This window comes from Oncorhynchus kisutch, linkage group LG12, assembly GCF_002021735.2.
Source record: "Oncorhynchus kisutch isolate 150728-3 linkage group LG12, Okis_V2, whole genome shotgun sequence".
NCBI lineage: Eukaryota > Metazoa > Chordata > Actinopteri > Salmoniformes > Salmonidae > Oncorhynchus > Oncorhynchus kisutch.
The window spans coordinates 52,697,197-52,720,995 of NC_034185.2; the positions used below are offsets into that span (position 1 = coordinate 52,697,197).

The window sequence follows — 23,799 nt, forward strand, 5'->3', positions numbered from 1 at the left end:
CTGTCAGGTTGGATGGGGAGTGTCGCTGCACAGCTATTTTCAGGTCTCTCCAGAGATGTTCAATCGGGTTCAAATCCGGGCTCTGGATGGGCCACTCAATGACATTCAGAGACTTGTCCTGTAGGCACTCCTGTGTTGTCTTGGCTGTGTGCTTAGGGTCGTTGTACTGTTGGAAGGTGAACCTTCGCCCCAGTCTGAGGTCCTGAGCAGGTTTTCACCAAGGATCTTTCAGTACTTTGCTCCGTTCATCTTTCCCTCGACCCTGACTAGTCTCCCAGTCCCTGCCGCTGAAAAACATCCCCACAGCATGATGCTGCCACCACCATGCTTCACCGTAGGGATGTTGCCAGGTTTCCTACAGATGTGACGCTTGGCATTCAGGCCAAAGAGTTCAATCTTGGTTTCATCAGGCCAGAGAATCTTGTTTCTTGGTCTGAGAGTCTTTAGGTGCCTTTAAGGGAAACTCCAAGCGGGCTGTCATGTGTCTTTTACTGAGGAGTGGCTTCCGTCTTGCCACTCTACCATAAAAGCCTGATTGGTGGAGTGCTGCAGAGATGGTTGTCCTTCTGGAAATTTCTGTTTTTTGCTCTGACATGCACTAACAACTGTGGGACCTTATATAGATGTGTGTGCCTTTCCAAATCATGTCCAATCAATTGAATTTAACACAGGTGTGGACGCCAATGAAGTTGTAGAAATAGCTCAAAGATGATCAATTGAAACAGGATGCACCTGATCTCAATTTCGAGTCTCATAGCAAAGGGTCTGAATACTTCTGAACCTTTTTTTTATTTTTTTTATAGCAAATATGTATAAAAACCTGTTTTCGCTTTTTCATTATCGGGTATTGTGTGTAGATTGATGAAGAAAAACAAAAATGTAATATATTTAAAAATAAGGCTAACGTAACAAAATGTGGAAAAACTCAAGGGGTCTGAATACTTTCCGATGGCACTGTATATGCATGAAACGTACATTATAGAAAATGTGTCTCACATTCAGTCATAGTTAGTAGAATAATGAATGGATTGGCAAGATTTTGGCACTGTCCACTTTTAGAAGGTTAGTAGGAAAGTTAATCATTTAAACCACCTAAATATACTCACATTCAGTGAAACTCATAAAAAACTAAAACATATATTTCCCAACTACTTTTTCTATAATCCTAAAAGCTCTATCATTCTCCATACCAATGGATCAAACACTATGCATGCCCATCATGAGATTGGGCAGCTGCAATTTGAGAACTCATCTGGTTTAGAAATCAAACTCTGGTTATCTTATTGCAAAGCACATTGTACAACTGTTTTTAGAGGAGATGTAATGAAAGGTATGCTATATGTATTGCCTAATATGCATATGCAGCCGTCATTTTTATACCTCCATTCTAGCATTCATGACACACATTTTTCTATCTCCATGCTTTTATTTGGGTTTCTATGCTAATTATACGATTGAATGTTTATTTAAGCTTGCAGCTAGTTACTTGAAATGAGACAAAACATTATTTAAAAAATTGGATTCACTGTCAAAGAAAGCTAATGAAACACAAATTGACATTTACAGTAGCTGACTAGGCTAGTCAAACTAACATTTTGCTAGCTTTCAATAAATTGGCTAAACGGTCAACGAAGTTACCTCTTCATACGATCAAAACAATTGGTATTGCATACTGCATATTTCAAGTGCACTTAAACAGATATTTATCTTATTTCAGTCTTTGAGAGTTATAGCTATAGCTGTTCCTCTTCATTAGACAGCAGTTTGCATTTTCACAAGAGGCAGTGTTTGCGTCGTAGATAGAAGCAGACCATTGGCTGCCTTCATCACAACAGGTATGTGATTAGTTTGCCCAACAAAATTATTGAATATACTTTTTATGAGAATTTAAAGTACCAACAAATGTAATAGTCATCATAAAAATGTTTTACTGTTGTTAGGTTCTAATTCTCAGAGTAAAACACTCAACGAACATTATGAAAGCTTAACCAAGTTTATTCTTCCCAGAGGATCAATACAGCTGCATTAGACAAAAACATGTTCACACAAGCACTGATATTTAAACTTTCCTCATAGGCTGACTCTCCTCCTACCCATCTGTACAAACATCGTTCTTTACTGCTAGGCAGAACACCAGTGATACGAGCCATAAACTAAAATGTTTCCCTTTTAAGGTGACCTGAAATGAAGTCAACCCCCCTTCATCACTAATCCATGTCTCTCTTCCCTTATCAATGCCTGCCACATGTAATCGCTTCTCTGCACTCAACACATTCCAAGCTTAATTGCACACACTATATACCTTCCTCCTATAACCATTAACTTCTGGTGTTGACACTCTAAACCTCAGCACTCCATCAGTGACATGAATAAGTACATTTTCATATTCTCAGAACCCAACACTGTCATATACAAAAATCAGCTCCTTCCTCGACTGGGATCAATAAACTTCACATTTTTCGGCCCTCCACCTAGTCTATCTCATGTGGACCTTCAGGTGCCTCTTCAGATGGTGCTGGTGGGAGAACCTCTTCTCACACTGGAGGCAGCTGTAGGGTTTCTCCCCTGTGTGGACTCTTTGGTGCCTCTTCAGGTCACAAGCCTGGGCGAAGCATTTGTGACACTGGGTACAACTGAAGGGTTTCTCCCCCGTGTGGACCCTCTGGTGGATTTCCACCTTCTGGGGGCAGCTGAAGCCTTTGTTACAGAACATGCAGAGGAACCGTTTTTCTTTACTATTGCCTGATGTGTTTCCCCCTCCCTGAGTCTGGGCTCTAGCCTTGTCGTTTGAGTTCGATACCTGATCGAAAAGGATGTGGCAGTGAGAATCGGAAGGCCCAATCAACGTGGACACTGTGTCACGATCCCTGAGCGAATGTAAAGGGGAGTGGGTTGCGACATTTGGATTTGTCTCTGAGCTTTTCCTGTAATCTAAGAAACCTCTGCCCTGTGAGAGTCCGTATCCTAGGTGATTATCTGCATTCCACGTGGAAGGAACCTCACACTCCACTTTCACTTCATCTATGACCAAACCCTCCCCTTTCTTATCTAGGCACCCTTCAGAGTATACACTACTATTGAATCGGTTCCAGTCCCCTCTAGATAGATCAATCTCTAAACCCAAGGTCATATTGCCAGGGTCCATCTCTGAAGTGTAAGAACAAGACGGATCATCTAACGTGTCACCTGAGTCCCGATGGGACTGAACCGTCCTCAGGCTCGGACTACCTTGAAGTAAATACTCTGAGCCGGGAGCAGGATCAAATCCTGTGTGACAGACCAATCGCCCTTGGTCTGATCTGTGGTCAGATCCTGTGTCTAGCCTTTGTGTTTCAGTTAAAGTCTCTGTGTCTGTCTCTGTCTTGAGAACGGCGTTCAGCGTTCCACTGACCTCGGTGATCCTGCGTCGGGTCCTGGGTTGCGCTGGGGCGGTGGTAGGGTCCTCCGTGGGTACAGGGGGCGCTCCAGCCTGGATGTCTCTGCTGTGACGTGTGTCCTCCTCTCCTTCAGACCTCTCCTGCTTGACCCCAGGACCTGCAGCCTCTGCAGACTGACAAAAGAAGAGATGAGGTTATTATTGGTATATGAGTTGAATTGTATAACAATGTCGTAGGGAAGTTTTACAAGCTCTCATATGGCAGATGTAAACAAGTAAATAGCTGAGGGGAGCTTTTCTGAAATAAACCGGCCAAATTTCATTTACAATTTAATTGTAGATGTTTATGTAATACTACACTCACCTCTATCACATTAACATGCTGGGTTGAGGTTCCACTCAGCTCATCAACAGTGATTGGTGGGTCATCTCGCCATGTATTGTGTCCCGCTGGCTTCACAAAGCTCCTGTGACCTCCAGTGAGGTTTCCTTCACCTGAGAAAGTGAATGGGGGGGCTCAATGCTCAATGCTATATTGAACACTTGACAGTTTTGACACGGTCTAGAATTGGTAAGGATGTAAGGTAACACTTAGCATAACTGCTTGATATACTTTTTATTGATCAATGTATTATGTTCCATGCAACACATTGCCTTCATTGATTAAATAATAGCAGTAAATTAAACTGGTTAGGATTTTATATTGTTTCTTTGTTCAAGATAGCTAAGTAATCTGGGGAATTATTGCATACTATCCAAAAACTGACCAAGACCCAATTCCAGGGTACGGGGCGACAGGCACTGAGTTATATACAGTTGAAGTCGGAAGTTTACATACACTTAGGTTGGAGTCATTAAAAACTTGTTTTTCAACCACTCCACAAATTACTTGTTAACAAACTATAGTTTTGGCAAGTCGGTTAGGACATCTACTTTGTGCATGACACAAGTATTTTTTCCAACAATTGTTTACAGATTATTTTACTGTATCACAATTCCAGTGGGTCAGAAGTTTACATACACTAAGTGGACTGTGCCTTTAAAATTATGTCATGGGGTAGAAGCTTCTGATAGGCTAATTGACATCATTTGAGCCAATTGGAGGTGTACCTGTGGATGTATTTCAAGGCCTACCTTCAAACTAAGTGCCTTTTTGCTTGACATCATGGAAAAATCTAAGGAAAACAGCCAAGACCTCAGAAAAAAATTGTAGACCTCCACAAGTCTGGTTCATCCTTGGGAGCAATTCTCAAACGCCTGAAGGTACCACATTCATCTGTACAAACAATAGTATGCAAGTATAAACACCATGGGACCATGCAGCCGTCATACCGCTCAGGAAGGAGACACGTTCTGTCTCCTAGAGATAAACGTACTTTGGTGCAAAAGGTGCAAATCAATCCCAGAACAACAGCAAAGGACCTTGTGAAGATGCTGGAGGAAACAGGTACAAAAGTATCTATATCCACAGTAAAAAGAGTCCAATATCGACATAACCTGAAAGGCCGCTCTGCAAGGACGAAGCCACTGCTCCAAAACTGCCATAAAAAAAACAGACTAGGGTTTGCAACTGCACATGGGGACAAAGATCGTACTTTTTGGAGAAATGTCCACTGGTCTGATGAAACAAAAATAGAACTGTTTGGCCATAATGAGCATTGTTATGTTTGGAGGAAAGAGGGGGAGGCTTGCAAGCCGAAGAACACCTTCCCAACTGTGAAGCACAGGGGTGGCAGTATCATCTTGTGGGGGTGCTTTGCTGCAGAAGGGACTGGTGCACATCACAAAATAGATGGCATCATGAGGGGGGGAAATTATGTGGATATATTGAAGGAACATCTCAAGACATCAGTCAGGAAGTTAAAGCTTGGTCGCAAATGGATCTTCCAAATGGACAATGATCCCAAGCATACTTCCAAAGTTGTGGCAAAATGGCTTAAGGACAAAGTCAAGGTATTGGAGTGGCCATCACAAGGCCCTGACCTCAATCCCATAGAACATTTGTGGGCAGAACTGAAAAAGTGTGTGCGAGCAAAGAGGCCTACAAACTTGACTCAGTCACACCAGCTCTGTCAGGAGAAATGGGTCAAAATTCACCCAAATTATTGTGGGAAGCATGTGGAAGTTTCCCCAAAACATTTGACCCAAGTTAAACAATTTAAAGGCAATTCTACCAAATACTAATTGAGTGTATGTAAACTTCTGACCCACTGGGAATGTGATGAAAGAAATAAAAGCTGAAATAAATCACTCTCTACTATTATTCTGACACTTCACATTCACATAAAGTGGTGATCCTAACTGACCTAAAACAGTGGATTTTTACTAGGATTAAATGTCAGGAATTGTGAAAAACTGAGTTAAAATGTATTTGGCGAAGGTGTATGTAAAATTCCGACTTCAACTGTATGAATGGCGACAGGCACCGAGTTAAATATGAATGGCTATAGGAACTGAGTTAAATATGAATGGCGACAGGAACTGAGTTATATATGAATAGTGACAGGCACCGAGCAATATATGAATGGCGACAGGCACCGAGCAATATATGAATGGCGACAGGCACCGAGCAATATATGAATGGCGACAGGCCGCGCAGCCTTCTGCGAGGTATACCTCTTGCCATTCCTCTGAATTGGTCGAGGATCTTGACACTACTGGGACGACTGGCGAGGACGCGCTCTCGCGGTGTCCTCTCTGCGCGCTCCCGTGACACCTTCAGTTCCAGAAGCTGTAGTTTCCTCCGCAATGCCCTGTTTTCTTTCTGGCTTTGAGTTATTTCCAAACGAAACACTGCATAGTCGTCGTCTACGAGCTTACAGATATCTGCCACGGCTGCATTCGCTAGCACCTCCATGATGGAGGCTATTTGAGTGTGAAAAACCATACAGTTAGCCATTGCTAGCAGCTAACTAGCGTTACCTAAAAAAAACGTATTTTAACCAAGTCCCGTCTCCAACGCGAATTAAAGACTACATGGGGTGAGTATGTGATGCTGTGCAGTTAAATTAGTCATATTTTGAGTTCCAAGTTGTCAATAAACGTCTTAATAGGAACAATAAAAACGCTAATGTGGAAATTCTTCTTGGTCACTGTTCACTTCCGTTTACACTGGAGAGAAAGGATGTTATTGGGTGGCGTCATAGCTCAAAGGGTGTGGCTAAAAATGAGTGATATGCGCGCTGTTCTTTGAATTACGGTACTGCTTATTATGTTACACATCAAGTCTTCAAGGTTTTATAGCAAACTACACCTATTGTGGTGTATTGCCTCCACCTACTGTACGGGGTATTGAAACAAAAATATTCCATTGTGGGAAGGGGCGTAAACCGAGATCATACACAAAATACATCAAGATACCACTCCACTCCTTCAGTCACAGTTCAAATCCCATCCCTAAACAGGCTCAGGTTCCTGTGAGGATGGAGCATTAAATCGACAGGATTCCTTGTAAAGCCTCTGCTGTCAAATCCCGGTGTCCCAAAAAAAACATCCTGAAGCAGTGAAGAGAGTGGCTGAGGAAGATGGTACAGGGTGAGGGGTCCTTAGAGAATTTCTGTGAGTAGGCAGAAACTAAGAGAGTGATGGAAATAATATGTGCTTCAGTAAGGTAGGTTTCTTGGCATTCATAGCTATGGTTGTCAATTGTATTGCAGAAATGGATCTAAAGTTGCAGAAAATAGAGGTTGTGGTGGCAGCGGGAGAGAAATACTTGGGATTGCGAGGTTTTACTGCAGAACAGTTGTAGGGGGTGTTGAGTGGTAGTGATCTGTCCTCCCAGACCATTAGATGTAGCTAGCAGGGGCAGATAGCTAAAACGCCCCTTTCCTGGAATGACTTGCTAGCAATAGAGCGATCAGTTTATTCTAGGTAATAGTTTAAGACAACAAAAATCACAAACTACATTGCTTTGCTGCGATTTATTTGATTAATTCTTGTCTCACATGATATATTCAGCTCTCCTGTGTCCTGCTCCAAGAGATCAGCCAAGTGCTATTCACCTGTGGTGTAAAGTACTTAAGAAATACTTTAAACTATTTTTACTTAAGTCGTTTTTGGGGTATCTGTACTTTACTATTTATACTTTTGACAACTTTGACTTTACTACATTCCAAAAGAAAATGATGTACTTTTTACTCCATACATTTTCATTGACACCCAAAAGGTACTCTTTACATTTAGAATGCTTAGCAGGACAGGAAAATTATAAAATTCACACACTTATCAAGAGAACATCCCTGGTCATCCCTACTGCCTCTGATCTGATGACTCACTAAACACATGCTTCGTTTGTAAATAATGTCTGAGTGATGGAGTGTGCCCCTGGCTTTCCGTAAATTAAAATAAGCAAGGAAATAATGCCGTCTGGTTTGCTTAATATAAGGAATTTGAAATTATTTATACTTTTGCTTTTGATAATTAAGTAAATTTTAGCAATTACATTTACTTTTGATACTTAAGTATATTTCAACTTTTAGACTTTTACTCAAGTAGTACTTCACTGGGTGACTTACACCTCTACTCTAGTCATTTTCTATTACTTTTACTCAAATATAATAATTGTGTACTTTTTCCACCACTGCTATTCACAGACTGCTAGCTAATGAAACACAAATGGACATTTTCAGTAGCTGGCTTGACTAGTCAAACATTGGCTAGCTTTCAATAAATTGACTAAATGGTCAATGGAGTCTTCATACAATCAAAACAATTCGTATTGCATGCTGCATATTTCAAGTGCACTCAAACAGATATGTATCTTATTTCAGACTTTGGGAGCTAGCTATATCTGTTCCTCTTCAGACAGCAGCTCGCTTCTGACAGGTGACAAATTTGTTTTATCTTACAATTTTAACATGGAATGTGGACAATTCTATTGTCCCCGTCAGGAGCCCAGGCTTTTGCCAAAGATGCTCGAGTTCCCCGTCTCTGGACCACACAAGCTTTAGATTGCATTCTGCCAAGGTCCTTGCCTCTCTCTACATCGGTCAGCTACATTGGTGACCAGGGTGGGATCCTTTCAATATGCCTATAGGGCCTGGACACACATGCGCCTAGAAAGAAGGGGTAATACTGAAGAATGCGGCGATAACAGTTCTACAGTCTCCGTCAGAGGCCCAGGCTTTTGGCATAGATGGTAAAGCTCTCATATCTGGACTACAACATTGTACGATTGTGCCCTCCACTGCACTTGATATACATTGATTGGTAGGTTACACTATATTTACATACTCCAAATAGTGCCTGAAGTACCTTTGCTATTTGTCTCTGTACTCAATAATCAATCAATGAATCACATTTATTTATAAAGCCCTTTTTACATCAGCAGATGTCACAAAGTGCTTATACAGAAACCCAGCCTAACACTCCACAAACAGCAAACAATGCAGATGTAGAAGCACGGTGGCTAAGAAAACTCCCTGGAATGGTAGGAACCTAGAGAGGAACCAGGCTCTGAGGGGTGGCCAGTCCTCTTCTGGGTGTGCTGGGTGGAGATGAGTACATGGCCATTATGGCCAGATTGTTCTTCAAGATAAATAAAAAATAAGCACTTTATGGTGTTCTTTGTTCAAATGTATACGCATGAAGTGTACATTATGAAAAGCATGTCACCGTCAACTTTTAGAAGGTTAGGAAAGTTAATCATGTAAACCACCTAATTATACTCACATTCACTGAACATTTAGTGTTTAAAACTCAAACATTCATTTCCCAACTGCTTTTTGTATAATCCTACAGCCTCTGTATCATTCGCCATACCTTATATTCCAATGCATCCAACATTATGCATGTCCACCATGATATTGGGCACCTGCTATTTGAGAACTCATCTGGTATAGAAATCAAACTCTGGTTTTCTTATTGAAGAGCAGATTGTACAACTGTTTTTAGAGAAATTGTATTGCAAGGTATACTATATGTGTAAGGATATGCCATATGTATGGGCGAATATGCATATTCTGCTGTCGTTTTTAAACCTCCATTCTAAAGTACATGACGCACACATCTTTCTATCTACATTTATTTGGGTTTCTGTACAAATTATATGATAGAATGTTTCTTTAAGCCTGCAGCTAGTTACTTGAAATGAGACATACAATCATGCCAAAACAAATTTAAACATGTAATTCACTAACCGAGAGATCCCTAGCTAATGAAACACACATTTTACAGTAAAGGTTGGGATATAATGGAATTGAAAATGCTTGAATTAGTGGATGCTCTCTTTGTACAGAGCCAACACCGGCAGTGCATTTTACATATGAATCCTAAGGATGTTAATTCAAAGCAACCCAGAGAAGGGTCACGTTAATCATGCCCCGAGCCCCAAGGAAGGCTTCAACAATAAAATGGGTGACCATAACTCTTATGGTTCTTCATTTCAGCATATACCATGGATATTCATGTAACATATGAGGACTCCAATACGTCGTGGGTACCAGACCCGAAGGACTCTATGCCTCACAGCCCTCCTTTCTACTCCCCCCAGTTATGCCTCCCGACACCTCCGACATGTACACAGCATGAGGATGTGTTTGATAGGGTAGTCAGTACTATTTTTTTGTGGATACCATCAAGGCCTCTGTAGCCGCACTTTTAGATGTGGTGATTGGAGAGTATATAAGAGAAAAATGCCATGGTTGTGAGATCAATCACCCAAGCCAGCGACGACATCCTTGTTGATATGACCCACCCAAGTACTTCTCCTTCAACCACTTTGATGAACTGGTGAAAAGACTGTGGTCTGGCCGTTTTATAACATCGATGGTCAGAGCCCTGGAGTCTATGAGTCTATGGTGTATGGGTCTATGGTGTGACAGATACTTTCCTACATGAACTGAAGGAGGCGATCTTCATCCATGAGAGACTCAAAGAAACCAGGAAATCACTGGTGGACAACAACAAATACAAGGACGCTTTGGTGGCTGATGTAGTGACTTTCTGGGCCAATAAACCCCAAGAAAACGAGTAACATTATTATTATTTTTAAATAGATAGTATGCAAATTGTTACCCATTGTTTATATGTTAAAGAGAATAAATGCATTTTTTCTTTTGAGAGGAAGTGGACAATGTATCGCTCTACACATCCAACAATACAGGGGTTAATGCAGAGCGTGTGTTCAAAATTGAACAAATCATGAGTCGGGGAAGACTACACTGGTCACAACAGGTATCACGTCTTGTGGATGATTCTGAAGAACTAGAAACATCCTTGTCTAAGATTTTAGTTTATTTGTTTGAACCATCATTTAATTGTAACATGTATCATATTTTGTTGTTAATATACTTGTATAACGGATGTATGTGTTTTAAAATTCAGAGATATAAGCCTGTAAATGTAAACCAAGTATACCATGTGTTGCATGCATGGGTCATTGAGAAAACAGGTACTAATATCTTGCTTCGTATCCTGAATTGTCTGAATGTATGTATATGAAATGTTCTCATTATTTTTAATGGGCTTAATAATGTTATTGTACATCAGAGAGGCAAGAAGGGTAGCTGAGTAGATGATGAAATACATTTATTATACCCCCTCTAACCCAGGGTCTTTCGGCGGGAAGGAGAGGTTCCAGAGAGCTATAGTTGAAGAAACAGGTAGCAGGTTAGGCGATGCTCAAGTGAATGATTGGCTAGCAGAACAGGATGCTTACACTCTGCATAAACCGGTGCGAAAACAATTTCCTCTAAATATAGTTTTTTTCCTACTCATCCCATGTCCCGGTTTCAGGCGGATCTGTGTGGCATGCAGGCACTTGCTGATAAAAATGATGGAAATCGATACATGCTAACAGTTATAGACATTTTATCTAAAATAGCATTTGTAAGGGTCTTAAAGAAATAAGAGTGGGGCAGAGGTGACCCAGGCCTTTGACTCTATCTTGAAGGAAGGAGGAGCACCCAAGAAAGTGCAGACTGACGGCAGTAAGGATTTTTTAAATAATACTTTTCAGAAACTCATGAAGAAGCACAATATCGTACATTTTGCTACAGGTTCTTATTTGAAAGCTTCAGTTGTTTAACACTTTAACAGGACTTTGAAGGAGAGGATGTAGAAATACTTTACGGCTCACAACACCCATAGATATAGTTCAAGGTTTAGTAAAGGTTATAACTACAGCTACCATAAGAGTTAATGTATGAAACCCTCTGAGGTCTCTTCTGAAAACTCTTTAAATCTTAAAAAATCTGTATGGTCTGTTAGATTTTAAATTCATCATGGGTGACTTGGTACGTATATCCAAGTTGAGGGGTGTTTTCGAACCACTTCTCAGTTCCTATGCTTCCTGGCTGATGTTTTGGTCACTTTTGAATGCTGGCGGTGCTTTCACTCTAGTGGTAGCATGAGACGGAGTCTACAACCCACACAAGTGGCTCAAGTAGTGCAGCTCATCCAGGATGGGACATCAATGCGAGTTGTGGCAAGAAGGTTTGCTGTGTCTGTCAGCGTAGTGTCCAGAGCATGGAGGCGCTACCAGGAGACAGGCCAGTACATCAGGAGACGTGGAGGAGGCCGTAGGAGGGCAACAACCCAGCAGCAGGACCGCTACCTCTGCCTTTGTGCAAGGAGGAGCAGGAGGAGCACTGCCAGAGCCCTGCAAAATGACCTCCAGCAGGCCACAAATGTGCATGTGTCTGCTCAAACGGTCAGAAACAGACTCCTTGAGGGTGGTATGAGGGCCCGACGTCCACAGGTCGGGGTTGTGCTTACAGCCCAACACCGTGCAGGACGTTTGGCATTTGCCAGAGAACACCAAGATTGGCAAATTCGCCACTGGCGCCCTGTGCTCTTCACAGATGAAAGCAGGTTCACACTGAGCACATGTGACAGACGTGACAGAGTCAGGAGACGCCGTGGAGAATGTTCTGCTGCCTGCAACATCCTCCAGCATGACCGGTTTGGCGGTGGGTCAGTCATGGTGTGGGGTGGCATTTCTTTGTGGGGCCGCACAGCCCTCCATGTGCTCGCCAGAGGTAGCCTGATTGCCATTAGGTACCGAGATGAGATCCTCAGACCCCTTGTGAGACCATATGCTGGTGCGGTTGGCCCTGTGTTCCTCCTAATGCAAGACAATGCTAGACCTCATGTGGCTGGAGTGTGTCAGCAGTTCCTGCAAGAGGAAGGCATTGATGCTATGGACTGGCCCGCCCGTTCCCCAGACCTGAATCCAATTGAGCACATCTGGAACATCATGTCTCGCTCCATCCACCAACGCCACGTTGCACCACAGACTGTCCAGGAGTTGGCGGATGCTTTAGTCCAGGTCTGGGAGGAGATCCCTCAAGATACCATCCGCCACCTCATCAGGAGCATGCCCAGGCGTTGTAGGGAGGTCATACAGGCACGTGGAGGCCACACACACCACTGAGCCTCATTTTGACTTGTTTTAAGGGCATTACATCAAAGTTGGATCAGCCTGTAGTGTGGTTTTCCACTTTAATTTTGAATGTGACTCCAAATCCAGACCTCCATGGGTTGATAAATTTGATTTCCATTGATCATTTTTGTGTGATTTTGTTGTCAGCACATTCAACTATGTAAAGAAAAAAGTATTTAATAAGAATATTTCATTCATTCAGATCTAGGATGTGTTATTTTAGTGTTCCCTTTATTTTTTGAGCAGTGTATATAGGAATAACAAAGGTTTGAATTATACAATCAATTTTCCAAAGCCTATAGAGTTATCAGAGGCCTGGGAAGTAGGTCACAGTGAGATTACATACCCACATAGTTGATATAATATCAAGGATAAGGACCGTGATTTGTATTTAATTTTAATTTTAAAAGGACATCTGAACCCACTAAACCTATTAAGCTTAAAAAAAGGATTCTATAGAACTGTAGAGAGGATCATGTGTATATATATATATATATATATATATATATATATATATATATATATATATATATATATATAAAATTAAAACAATTTAAATGGTTATGCACACAACCACCATCTCGATCCTAACCGATATGTATCATACTGTTTATCAAGTGGGTAATGGATTACCTGGTTATCATGGAACCCCGACCATGTATGGTTCAGGGATAGGTGGTGTATTTCGTAACCTCTTTAGGATGGTTTTTAGCATTTTATGAAGAGAGGCCTTAGCATATCCAAACATCATTTAAAATCAGCAGCCAAAAATATAGTAAGTGAGGTGGTGGCTAATGCTATTACTACATGTGTGTCCTCAGATCCTGAACATCAAGAAGGCCCAGGTCTTATGCTGTTGTCTCGAAGACCAAAAAGATACCTCTGGGTATAAGGCGTAGGCCCCCTCTTAAAAAGCGGAGGTTAAACATTAGAAGAAAGTCAGTAAGTCAAACACGACGTAAAGTCAAAAACTGCAAAAAGAATACTCAGAAGCATTTTCTAAAAGAACAAGCAACATGGCTTTTTTTACACCGCATGTCCTCTGAAGCTATAAAGACAGAGCTCAATCTTTTCACAGCCCCCTTAACCCAATTTTCAATAGATAGCCCCACTCTCTGCCATTACAGACAATGGACCTATAGAGTTTTTCATCCCAGGCCATCGTGTCAACTACCTGGACCTCCACAACACCTTATTACATTTACGTCTCAAAGTGACCAAAAGAGATGGTACTAATATTGCAAATGATACTAAGGTGAGCCTCATTAATTACCCCTTGGCGACCATCTTCTCCTAAGTGGATGTGACTTTGGGTGAACGCCTTATCAGTCACAGCAGTGCCACCTATTCTTATAGGGCTATCCTGGAGTGTTTACTAGACTACTCCGAAGACACTCTGAAGACACAATTCTGGGCTGTTTAGCAAGGATACTGCAGGAGCTTCTATGGAAGCCATAGACCCCAGGACTGGAGGCTCGTGCTCACTACTGTGCAGACTCTCGAGATCTGGTAGGTCCTATACACTCTCACATTTTATTTCAAGAACATTTACTCTTAAATTCGGTTGATTTTAATGATGAAATGAACAAGGGTCAAGGATGAGTTTTGTCTGATGTCTGCCCAAGATGGTGACTTTAGTTTAAAAGTGTTGGGGGCTTCGCTTTTTATGTTAAAAAAAAGTGTCTATCTCCGGCAGTTCATCTGGGTCATTCACAGGCTTTGATGAAAGGAAATTCCCTTTACTCCCTCAAAGAATTACCATGAAAACATTCAGCGTACTTGTGGGGAGTAGAATCTGCAGTCAAGAAAACCTGTTTTTAGGTCCGTTACACAGCTACATCGTTATAGGCTTGGTTGATCACGCCTCTAATATAGGCAGCTTACATAAAAAAAACATACATTTTCAGCATTTCAATGCAGAGTATGTAGCTCTCTGTCAGGACAGATGTCAGGTCCCTGCTAAGGCATTCCAACCACAATTCAATAACGACATATCTGTGCGAGAATTTTACAATCTATTCTTGGCTACAGGGAGGCATCTAAAAGATCTCTCTTTACCTATTGACAGAAATGATTTTGCAGAGGGTACACATTGTATGCTTTCAATTTATCACCGGATGATGACACCTCAGGAAATCTGTCTGTGGTGTCCCAAGGTAACCTCAGGCTGGAAATGCGTTTCCGTACACCTTTAGCTTGTACAGTTAGTATGATTGTTTATGCACGCTCTGATTCAATCTTGGAAGTGAATGCCCGAAGACAAGTCTTAGTGGATTATTATTAATTAAGATATTAAGGATCATTGAGCAAAACATGAATACCCAAGAGCTACAAGGTCTCATGAGCCGCTTGATTGGGAAACAATTTTGTGGAGTATGAGCTTGTGATGAACTACCTTTTGAGAAATAGAAGGATCGACCGGTGATGTTTGTTGTCAACACCCATCCTAAACACATGCCTGGTGAACACTGGCTAGCTGTAACATTAGAAGATGGCGAAGGAGGTAGAAAAATCGCAACTGTTTTTGATTCCTATGACTTTCCCCCCCAGATTTTCACATTTCCCTATTACAGTTTTTGAACAAAAATGGATCAAAGATCTACTACAGCATCAAACAAGTACAAGATAACCTTTCTACTACATGTGGTCCACACTGTGTATTTTACCTATGCCAAAGAGCCTGTGGAGTTTCTTTTGAAGATGTTATGTCTCTTTATTTTGATGATTTAAGTAATGATATCACCGTAGATTGTTTTATTAGAAAATATCAAGTGTTTAAGTATGTCCTTTAAGACCCTATAATCAATGTGTATGTTCATGTCAAATGTTTAAAGAATGTCACAAATGTTAAATTGTATAATTAAAAAAAAATAATAATAATTGAATTTAATCAAAAGTCTAACCACCCTGAGAGATCGGGATTAGGAAAAGGTCCGGAGGCGTTCAGGGGTGAGGACTCATCCATAAATTTGTTATTATTAACCATTTCAAAAAGGGAAGGGGTTCCAAGAACATCTTCAGGAGTGCTGTAGCTCTTTGAAGGGTTTTGTTTTAAAGTTTGAATCTGTTGGCGAAGCTTATAGTTTGGTACACACAAGAGTGGAATGTTGAGGACTGCCCGGGCTTTAAGAAATTGACGCCACCCAGGAGGTCTTGTGGGATGCAGTGGTATTTGCAAGTCCATCATATAAGAACCCCTGACAACATCCCCCTGAAAGATAAACTCTACTTTGTCATTCCAAGTAGCGGCCCCCTTTGAGTATTTTATTTTGTTCATAATGTATCTAACATTTTTCCTGTTAAGTGCTGGAACATGTGTCAACATGTCATGCATGACATTATCTTCAACATGCATTTGATCTTCAACCTGTAAGATCTCTGGTCCAGGTATTACAGGGGCATGGGTCTTTCTATGCTCTTCATCCTTTAAGGGTTCCGGTAGGGAAAGCGATAAATGGTTGGTCTCTCTCTCGCCTTGTTTTACCAAGGCCAAATATCTTTGCAAGAGGTTTGTGTATTTTTTATCATAGGGATTCAATCCTTTCCTGTTCAAAATATCCTTCATGGCCATATCCAAATCATTTTCTGCTGTTTGTCTGATATTTTCAGGACCCTGTAATTGTTGTTTGTCTTTCCAACTCTTGTTGAGTCACTAAGTACATTTGATTTGCCATCACACTCTGTGTTCAACCCCCACGTCTGGCAGCAATAAGGCAGGTGATGAAGGGCACAACTATACTGAGTAAAGGTAGAAGAAAAACCCCAGACTGTTGTATGTCTCTTCTTTTGAAGACTTGCCCTTTTATTGGCAAAGAGTTTGATCGCTGTCTTTTGTCTCTTTTTTATTTTTTATTTTTAGGGTGAGTGGAATGCGTCCTTTGAGAAGATTCAAAGAAATCTCACATAGTGGTAATATGAGATCTGAAGAACAATGACCCAAGATTGCCTTACGTTTTTTATGGGTAGCCCCAACTAGGGATCTCAAGAGTGGTAGGTTTTCTTTTTAAACGCAGAGAATTCTTATTATTATTTTGGAATGTAAACTGTCGGCCACTCCCACGGAAACAATCCTGTTCTGAGCCTCAGGTGTTCTGGAGTATTTGATTTTAAATCTACGATTAAATAAGAAAATGGTGCTTTGGTAGCGTCCTCATAGCTTTCCATAAAGTAGGATTTCTGTCCATCTGCTGAGCTAAAGTATTTATTTGTAGTTTGTCTCCTAGGGTTTTTGAACAAAACCAAGTAATTGGCGTTCAAACTAATGGTACGGCTATTTTTGCCTTGGTGAAATACATTTTGTACCACGGAAAGCACTGACAGGTTTCAATGATGAGTATATTGAGTAAAAGCTTGTGCTATTTCAGGATGTTCACTTCCAGCAAAAAGCATATAATCCAAAACAAGCAGATTGATTTTATGAGGAGGTAAGAGCTCATCAGACAGTGATGCGGGTATTCCTTCAACAAACTTGATTTTTATTTTCTTCAACAACTCATCATACAAAGGTTGATAACATGAATAACACCACACAATATTGTCAGGTTTCTGAGATAATGTATGTTCAGAATTCTCAAATGCTTTTTACAAAACAAGTTTTACCGCTGTTGGATGAGTCTGCGATTAAGGCCGAAAAAAATGGTAGTTGCAACCTGGGATCAAAACCTTCTACAGCATCCATTATATCTTAAGGGTTAAGACACACAGGGCTTGTAACATAAAGTCAGTAACCAAAGGGCAAGGTGGTCCCGTCAGGGAAATGCAATCTCTTGTCATAGACTACCCGGAATCTTTTAGTAAGTGGGGCATTACGTAGATGGAACCCCTTTTTAATTGCAATGGCATTTTGGACATTTCTTGTTAATGTCACAACTGCTTACAGATTTACATGCCTTGGGGTGCCATGTTTCAATGTTGTGTTTTTCGTAGCAGTAGGAGGAACAACATGTACGATGACAATCCTCATCGTACATGTCATCCTCAAATACTTATACTTATTTTCCACCATAATTTGCAAATAAATTCATTAAAAATCCTACAAGGTGATTTTCTGGATTTTTTTCTTCTCATTTTGTCTGTCATAGTTGAAGTGTACCTATGATGAAAATTACAGGCCTCTCATCTTTTTAAGTGGGAGAACTTGCACAATTGGTGGCTGACAATACTTTTTTGCCCCACTGTATGTAAAGAAGGTAATTCTGTTACTTTTGTTTTAGAAAACATATAAATAAAAAAATACTGTTTTTGCTTTGTCATGATGGGGTATTGCTGATGTGTAGATTGCTGAGAATTATATATTTTTAATCATTTTTAGAATAAGGCTGTAACATAAAATGTGGAAAAAGTCAAGGCACTGTTTATCATGATCCCTTGATTGCCAAGAAACATTCACTGGTGCAGGCTCAATTACCATTTCTACCACTTACTCCTTCCACTCTTCTCACTTCATCCAGATAGAAGGGGCCGCAATGGAGAGGCTCAAGATCCTCGGCGTGCACATCACTGAGGAGCTGAAATGGTCCCTCCACAGAAGAAGTAGGGCCTCCTCAAAAAAAGGAGGCTAAAGAAATTTGACTTGGCCCCTTAGACCCTTTTGAACTTCTACAGATGCACCATCGAGAGCATTCTGTCAGGCTGTATCGCCGCTTAGGATTTTGCCTGTGCTTAGCTCCATTCCATTAATTGTTTTATCCTGAACCCCCCCCCCCCCCCAATCCATAACAATTACAAGCATACCCATAACATGATGCAGCCATCACTAAGCTTGAAAATATGGAGAGTGGTACTTAGTAATGTGTTGTATTGGATTTGCCCCAAACAAGACATTGTATACGGGACAAAAAGTGAATTGCTTTGTCACATTTTTTGCAGTATTACTTTAGTGCATTGTTGCAAACAGGAAGCATGTTTAGGAATATTTCACTAGGGCCAAGCTTCCTGCCATCCAGGATCTCTATACCAGGCGGTGTCAGAGGAAGTCCCTAAAAATTGTCAGCGCCATGTCTAGGTCCAAAAGGCTCCCTAACAGCTTCTACTCGCAAGCTGAACACTTAATCAAATGGCTACCCAGACTATTTGCATTGACCCCCTTCTTTACGCTGCTGCTACTCGCTGTGTATTATCTATGCATAGTCACTTTACCCCTACCTACATGTGCATATTACCTCAATTACCTTGACTAACCCGTACTCCTGGACTAACCGGTACCCCCTGTATATAGCCTTATTATCTTGTGTTACTTTTTTAAACTTTTGTTTATTTACCCCCTGTATATAGCTTCGTTATTGTGATATTTAGAAAGAACAGTGTGTTAGAAAGAATAGAGTGTAAAATCAAGGAATTACTTTATTCCATCAACATCACAGCAGTAAGATAAATATTAAACTATACTTGTTCTAGCCTAGGTTTACTCTCTCTCTTAAAACATGTATTTACACAAGCCTGTTTCAAATGACAATTTAACAAAGGGTTAAAAGGATATACACTCCAGGTTGTAATATCAAGTACAGGGTTACATTCGTTCATGTTTTTTATTTCACCCGTCATCACAAGACCTGGAGCCTTCAGGCCATTTACTGCAAACAGCTTGAGGCCAAAGGACTGTTTGTAAAGATCCCATACCATAGATGATAGATAAGAAAATCCCCAGTGTTCACAAGCTTAACAGAAACAGTTGACGTACATCAGTGTAATATAGCCAACAGTGTCTGAGTAAGTCAATTATTGAGTGGCAATGTTTGCTACAGCCATATAATAGATATGAGAGATGATAGAGGGGAGGATGAAAGATATCTGATTAAGGAGAACTCCTACCTACTACCCAGTGCCATGGGAGGGCAATAGGGGAAAGGGACACAGTAAGGGGTTGTTTTTGGACCTCTTCCCCAATGAAAGCATGACCTCAGGGTCATCTCACCTGACTTGTTATAAAGGTGTTATAAAAGTGTTTTATGAATAGAACATAAGAAAAAGCATTCAGAGGGGAAATAGTGTTACTCTTCAATAACATGACAGTGTTTTGGCTATGCCAGCACACCAAACAACAAGTCTGTATCATGTGAGAATGTGATCATATCCAGATGCTCAACTGAGGGACTTGTTTTTTTATTTTGATCGTGTTCCCAGACATCCCTCGTGTACATCTCAAGCTACGATTTCTCCCTATTGTGGACATTCCTATGTCTGATAAGGCTACTTAGGAAGGAGAAGCTCTTGTAACATAGTTTGCACTTGAAGCTGTCCTTGGTGTGAACAGTCTGGTGCTGCTTCACATATTTCGCCTTAGCGAATCGCTTCCCACATGTAGGGCAGGCGTATGGCTTGTCGGCGTCGGTCCCAATGCTTGGGCTCCCACGTTTTGACCCAATGACACCAGAGAGCCCTCCATGACATGGAGCCATTGTTTGGGTGTTGTCGGGATTGTGTGCTGTGTTATAGGCTAGGTACCTGTTGTGGTGACTGCCCATACTGACCCTGTCTGTATTCGTGGGGTAACAATTAAGCAGCTGTGGAAGGCTAGACCCAGGCCCAAGGGGATCTCCCACCACTCTCTGTGAAGGCTGAAGCCCAGGCTGACCTGCTCTGTTCATATCATAGGAACAGGAGGGTCTATCTCTATTAGTCCCAGGCCCTGCTCCATCCCTGCACTGAGACTGTGAAGAGAAGGGTCTGGGCTGCGGACTGGATCCCTGACTGGAGCCTCTGTCTCTCTGATGACCACCAGGGCTGAGGTTGTTCAGTCCACCTGTCCACTGGTTGTGTTTTGTGTGATGGTGGAGTCTCTGTCCCTCGTGGTTGGGTCCTGGTTCAGACTCGGGAAGGAAGAGCAACGGCTCCTGATCCAGGGTTCTGATCCGGGGCCAGGGTTTGTGACCAGCCGTCTCAAGGGTCCGGTCTCTCCCGCCAGGAACACCAGTTATCAGCAGGTCCTCATGGACTGCAGACTGTAAACACATTGTACAGAAGATAATATACAGGTTTATAGAAGTCATTCTTTGCTGTACAAACAGAAACATGACATTATCAAATGTTAGCCATAGTCAAGCCCATTTCTAACACTGTGATTCAAGTACCCCAAAATATGGAGCCATTGGAGTTTATTATAAATAATGTCCATATGTGTTGGTTCGACTGTGACAAGGGAAACTCAGTCCCTGAAATGATAAAAAAATAACCAAGTCAGTCAGTGCAGAGTCAATGTTGTATTTAATTTCAACAAGATGGTCATACACTCACAACGTGAAGTACAGTACTTTTATTACACAAAATGATACGTGACAAGTAGAATAACTTCTCACTATGGTAACTAGAATTTTTGGGAAAAGGTTCAACATTACATTACACACATTTTCACTACTTTATGTCAAGTAAACATGAATGAAGGCACTCATTATAAAACACAGGATCAAACAACAGGACAAGGTTGTCACTCATCAATGAAGCATTTTTAGACACCATCACCATATCATCTACTCTCTCATCATACTCATGATTTCCTCAGTCCACCTCCTCCAGTTCCACACTACATATAAAAACAATATAATTAACTACATTACATGTCACTATACTCAATACAAATGAACTACAAACAAACTAACTTGTACTACATTATATGTCACTATCCTCTATACATGGGCCATGTGCATTTTCTGCTGGTGTATCCTGAGGTAGCTCCTCTCTAAGAACCTCTTCCCGCAGTGTGTACAGGCAAATGGCCTCTCTCCCGTGTGGACCTTCAGGTGCACCTTCAGCTGGTGCTGGCGGGAGAATCTCTTCTCACACTGGGGGCAGCTGTAGGGTTTCTCCCCTGTATGGACTCTCTGGTGCCTATTCAGGCTGGACGATTGAGAAAAACTGGCCCGGCACAGGTGGCAGCCGAACGGTTTCTCCCCCGTGTGCATCCTCTGGTGGATCTCCACCTGTTTGGGGAAACTGAAGGCCTTCCTACAGAACGAACACTGGAAGCGCTTCTCTTTGGCGCTGCCACCTTTACTGATTCTGTCTCTACTACGGTCATTTGTTAATGAGCTTGTGTAGCCATTTAATGTTGAGGCACCGGCATTGTCTGAGGTCTGGTTTAACATTAGAGGAGTGTGAGGAGAATGAAGGCCAGGGAGTGTCTGTGTTGTTGCAGGGTCCATGTTCCAGTTGATAGATCCTATAGAAGACAGGCTGAAGGCAGCATCTGTTAGGGGGTTAACCTGAGGCGCCATCAGTCTCTCTGAATCACAACTATAGGAGCAGGACGGAGCATCGCTAGCCGAGTCTGTGTCTGTTCTCATATGGACACCTCCCTGTCCCTGCAGACCAAATCTACGCCTCGTCCTGGTTTCATCCAGTCTGTTGTCATGGAGACTAAGTTTGGATGTTGTTTTGTGTTCAACTGTCTGTTTCTGGTTGTGGTTGTGGTTAACAGTGTTGTTCCCCAGCCCAGAGTTGAGGACGCTGTCCCATCCACTGACCTCCACTATCTCGCCTCTGATCCTGGCCTGCTCAGTGATGTTGTCCCCTGGGCCCTTGGCAGCAGCAGTCTGGGTATCTAAGATGGCCACCCAGTCTCCTCTGTTATCCTCTAGCCAATCACCTTCAGGAAAATGTTACAAAAGACTTTACAAACATGCAGAGAACTCTACATATGGAGTTTGAGTCAATTAAATCATCAAGTTTATACATTATGTTTGTTATAAACATACACTGAGTATACAAAACATTAAGAACACCTCTTTTCATGACAGTTTTTAACTGGTCAGTCTATGATCCCTGATTGATGTCACTTGTTAAATCCACTTCAAATCATTGTAAATGAAGGGGAGGAGACAGGTTAAATAAGGTTTTTTAAGCCTTGAAACATGGATTGTGTGTGTGTGCCATTCAGAGGGTGAATGGGCAAAGACAGGTAATGTAAGTGCCTTTCAACGGTTTGTGTCAAAAACTGCATCGCTGCTGTTTTTTTTTCACCCTCAACAGTTTCCCGTGTATGTCAACAATGGTCCACCACCCAAAGGACATCCAGCCAACTTGACACAACTGTGGGATGCATTGGAGTCAACATGGGACAGCATCCCTGTGGAACGATTGACACCTTGTCGAGTCCATACCCTGATGAATTGAGGCAGTTCTGAGGGTAAAAGTGTGGGGAGGTGCAACTCAATATTAGGAAGGTGTTCCTAATATTTGATATACTCAGTTTTATGTAGATACATCACTATTCCCATTGAAGTATATCTATTATGTTCTGTATATGTATGTCTCCCTTACCTTGCTCCCCCATCTTTAGTTCACTCAGCAGATCAATGCTCTCTGGTCCATCTTCTATTGTCTCCTCTTTGACTATCAGCAGATCAGGCTTCCCATCCTCCATGTCTACTGACTGTAAGAGATACAGAGTGAGAGGATGTTGGATCAAGAAATCTGATATGAGCACCCTGCTATGGAGCATCTTCTAATTCGGCAATGAGGGATTGCTATGCAAACATGTTTGGCGATTTGCTTACTTGACATTCTTTAAAAGGATAGTTTGGGATTTTGGGAATGAAGCCCTTATCTACTTCCCCAGAGTCAGATGAACTGGTGTATACCATTATTATGTCTCTGAGTCCAGTATGCAGGCAGTTTGAGGTAATTTGCCGAGCCAATGTTAACTAGCTTAGCGCAAAGAACGGAAGTCTTTGGGTACACCTAGCATGCTAGCTGTACCCAAATACTTCCAGTGTTTACGCTGAGCTAGTTAGCACTGGCTTGCAAAATTACCTTTAACTTCCTACACACAGAGACGTAAAAATGGTTTCCACGACTTCATCGGTCTCTAGGGAAGTAGATAAAGAGCTTAATTAGCAAAATCCCAAACAAACCCTTTTAATGGTTTGATAATTCAAAGTCATGGTCCCAGACTTAAAGGTTCAATGCAGCTGTTTTTATCTCAATATAAGTACACTGCTCAAAAAAATAAAGGGAACACTAAAATAACACATCCTATATCTGAATGAATGAAATATTCTTATTAAATACTTTTTTTCTTTACATAGTTGAATGTGCTGACAACAAA

General features: G+C 41.5%; 2 protein-coding genes across 4 annotated transcripts in view; both read right to left on the bottom strand.

Annotated features, from left to right (window-relative positions):
- LOC109901168 (neurotrophin receptor-interacting factor homolog) overlaps window positions 1–7,492 on the bottom strand; it is a 23,959-nt gene extending 16,467 nt beyond the window's left edge. Inside the window, exons 1-3 of the mRNA XM_020497214.2 lie at window positions 5,993–7,492; window positions 3,741–3,871; window positions 3,392–3,550 (exon numbers count right to left, since the gene is read on the bottom strand). Coding sequence (XP_020352803.1) covers window positions 3,392–3,550; window positions 3,741–3,871; window positions 5,993–6,275 — 573 coding nt within the window. The 5' untranslated portion in view covers window positions 6,276–7,492. The remainder of the gene's footprint in view (window positions 1–3,391; window positions 3,551–3,740; window positions 3,872–5,992) is intronic.
- An 11,590-nt stretch (window positions 7,493–19,082) lies between these two features.
- The window catches only part of LOC109901165 (myeloid zinc finger 1-like), a 29,802-nt gene continuing 25,085 nt past the window's right edge, over window positions 19,083–23,799 (bottom strand). The window contains exons 5-7 of one of the 3 annotated variants that reach the window (XM_031836576.1): window positions 23,013–23,124; window positions 22,217–22,338; window positions 19,083–20,698 (exon numbers count right to left, since the gene is read on the bottom strand). In XM_031836576.1, the coding sequence (XP_031692436.1) occupies window positions 19,904–20,698; window positions 22,217–22,338; window positions 23,013–23,124 (1,029 nt within the window). In that variant the 3' untranslated portion in view covers window positions 19,083–19,903. Of the gene's footprint in view, window positions 20,699–20,943; window positions 22,339–23,012; window positions 23,125–23,799 lie in introns of those variants that run through there. The other 2 variants (XM_020497212.2, XM_031836577.1) reach the window with 2 other exon arrangements.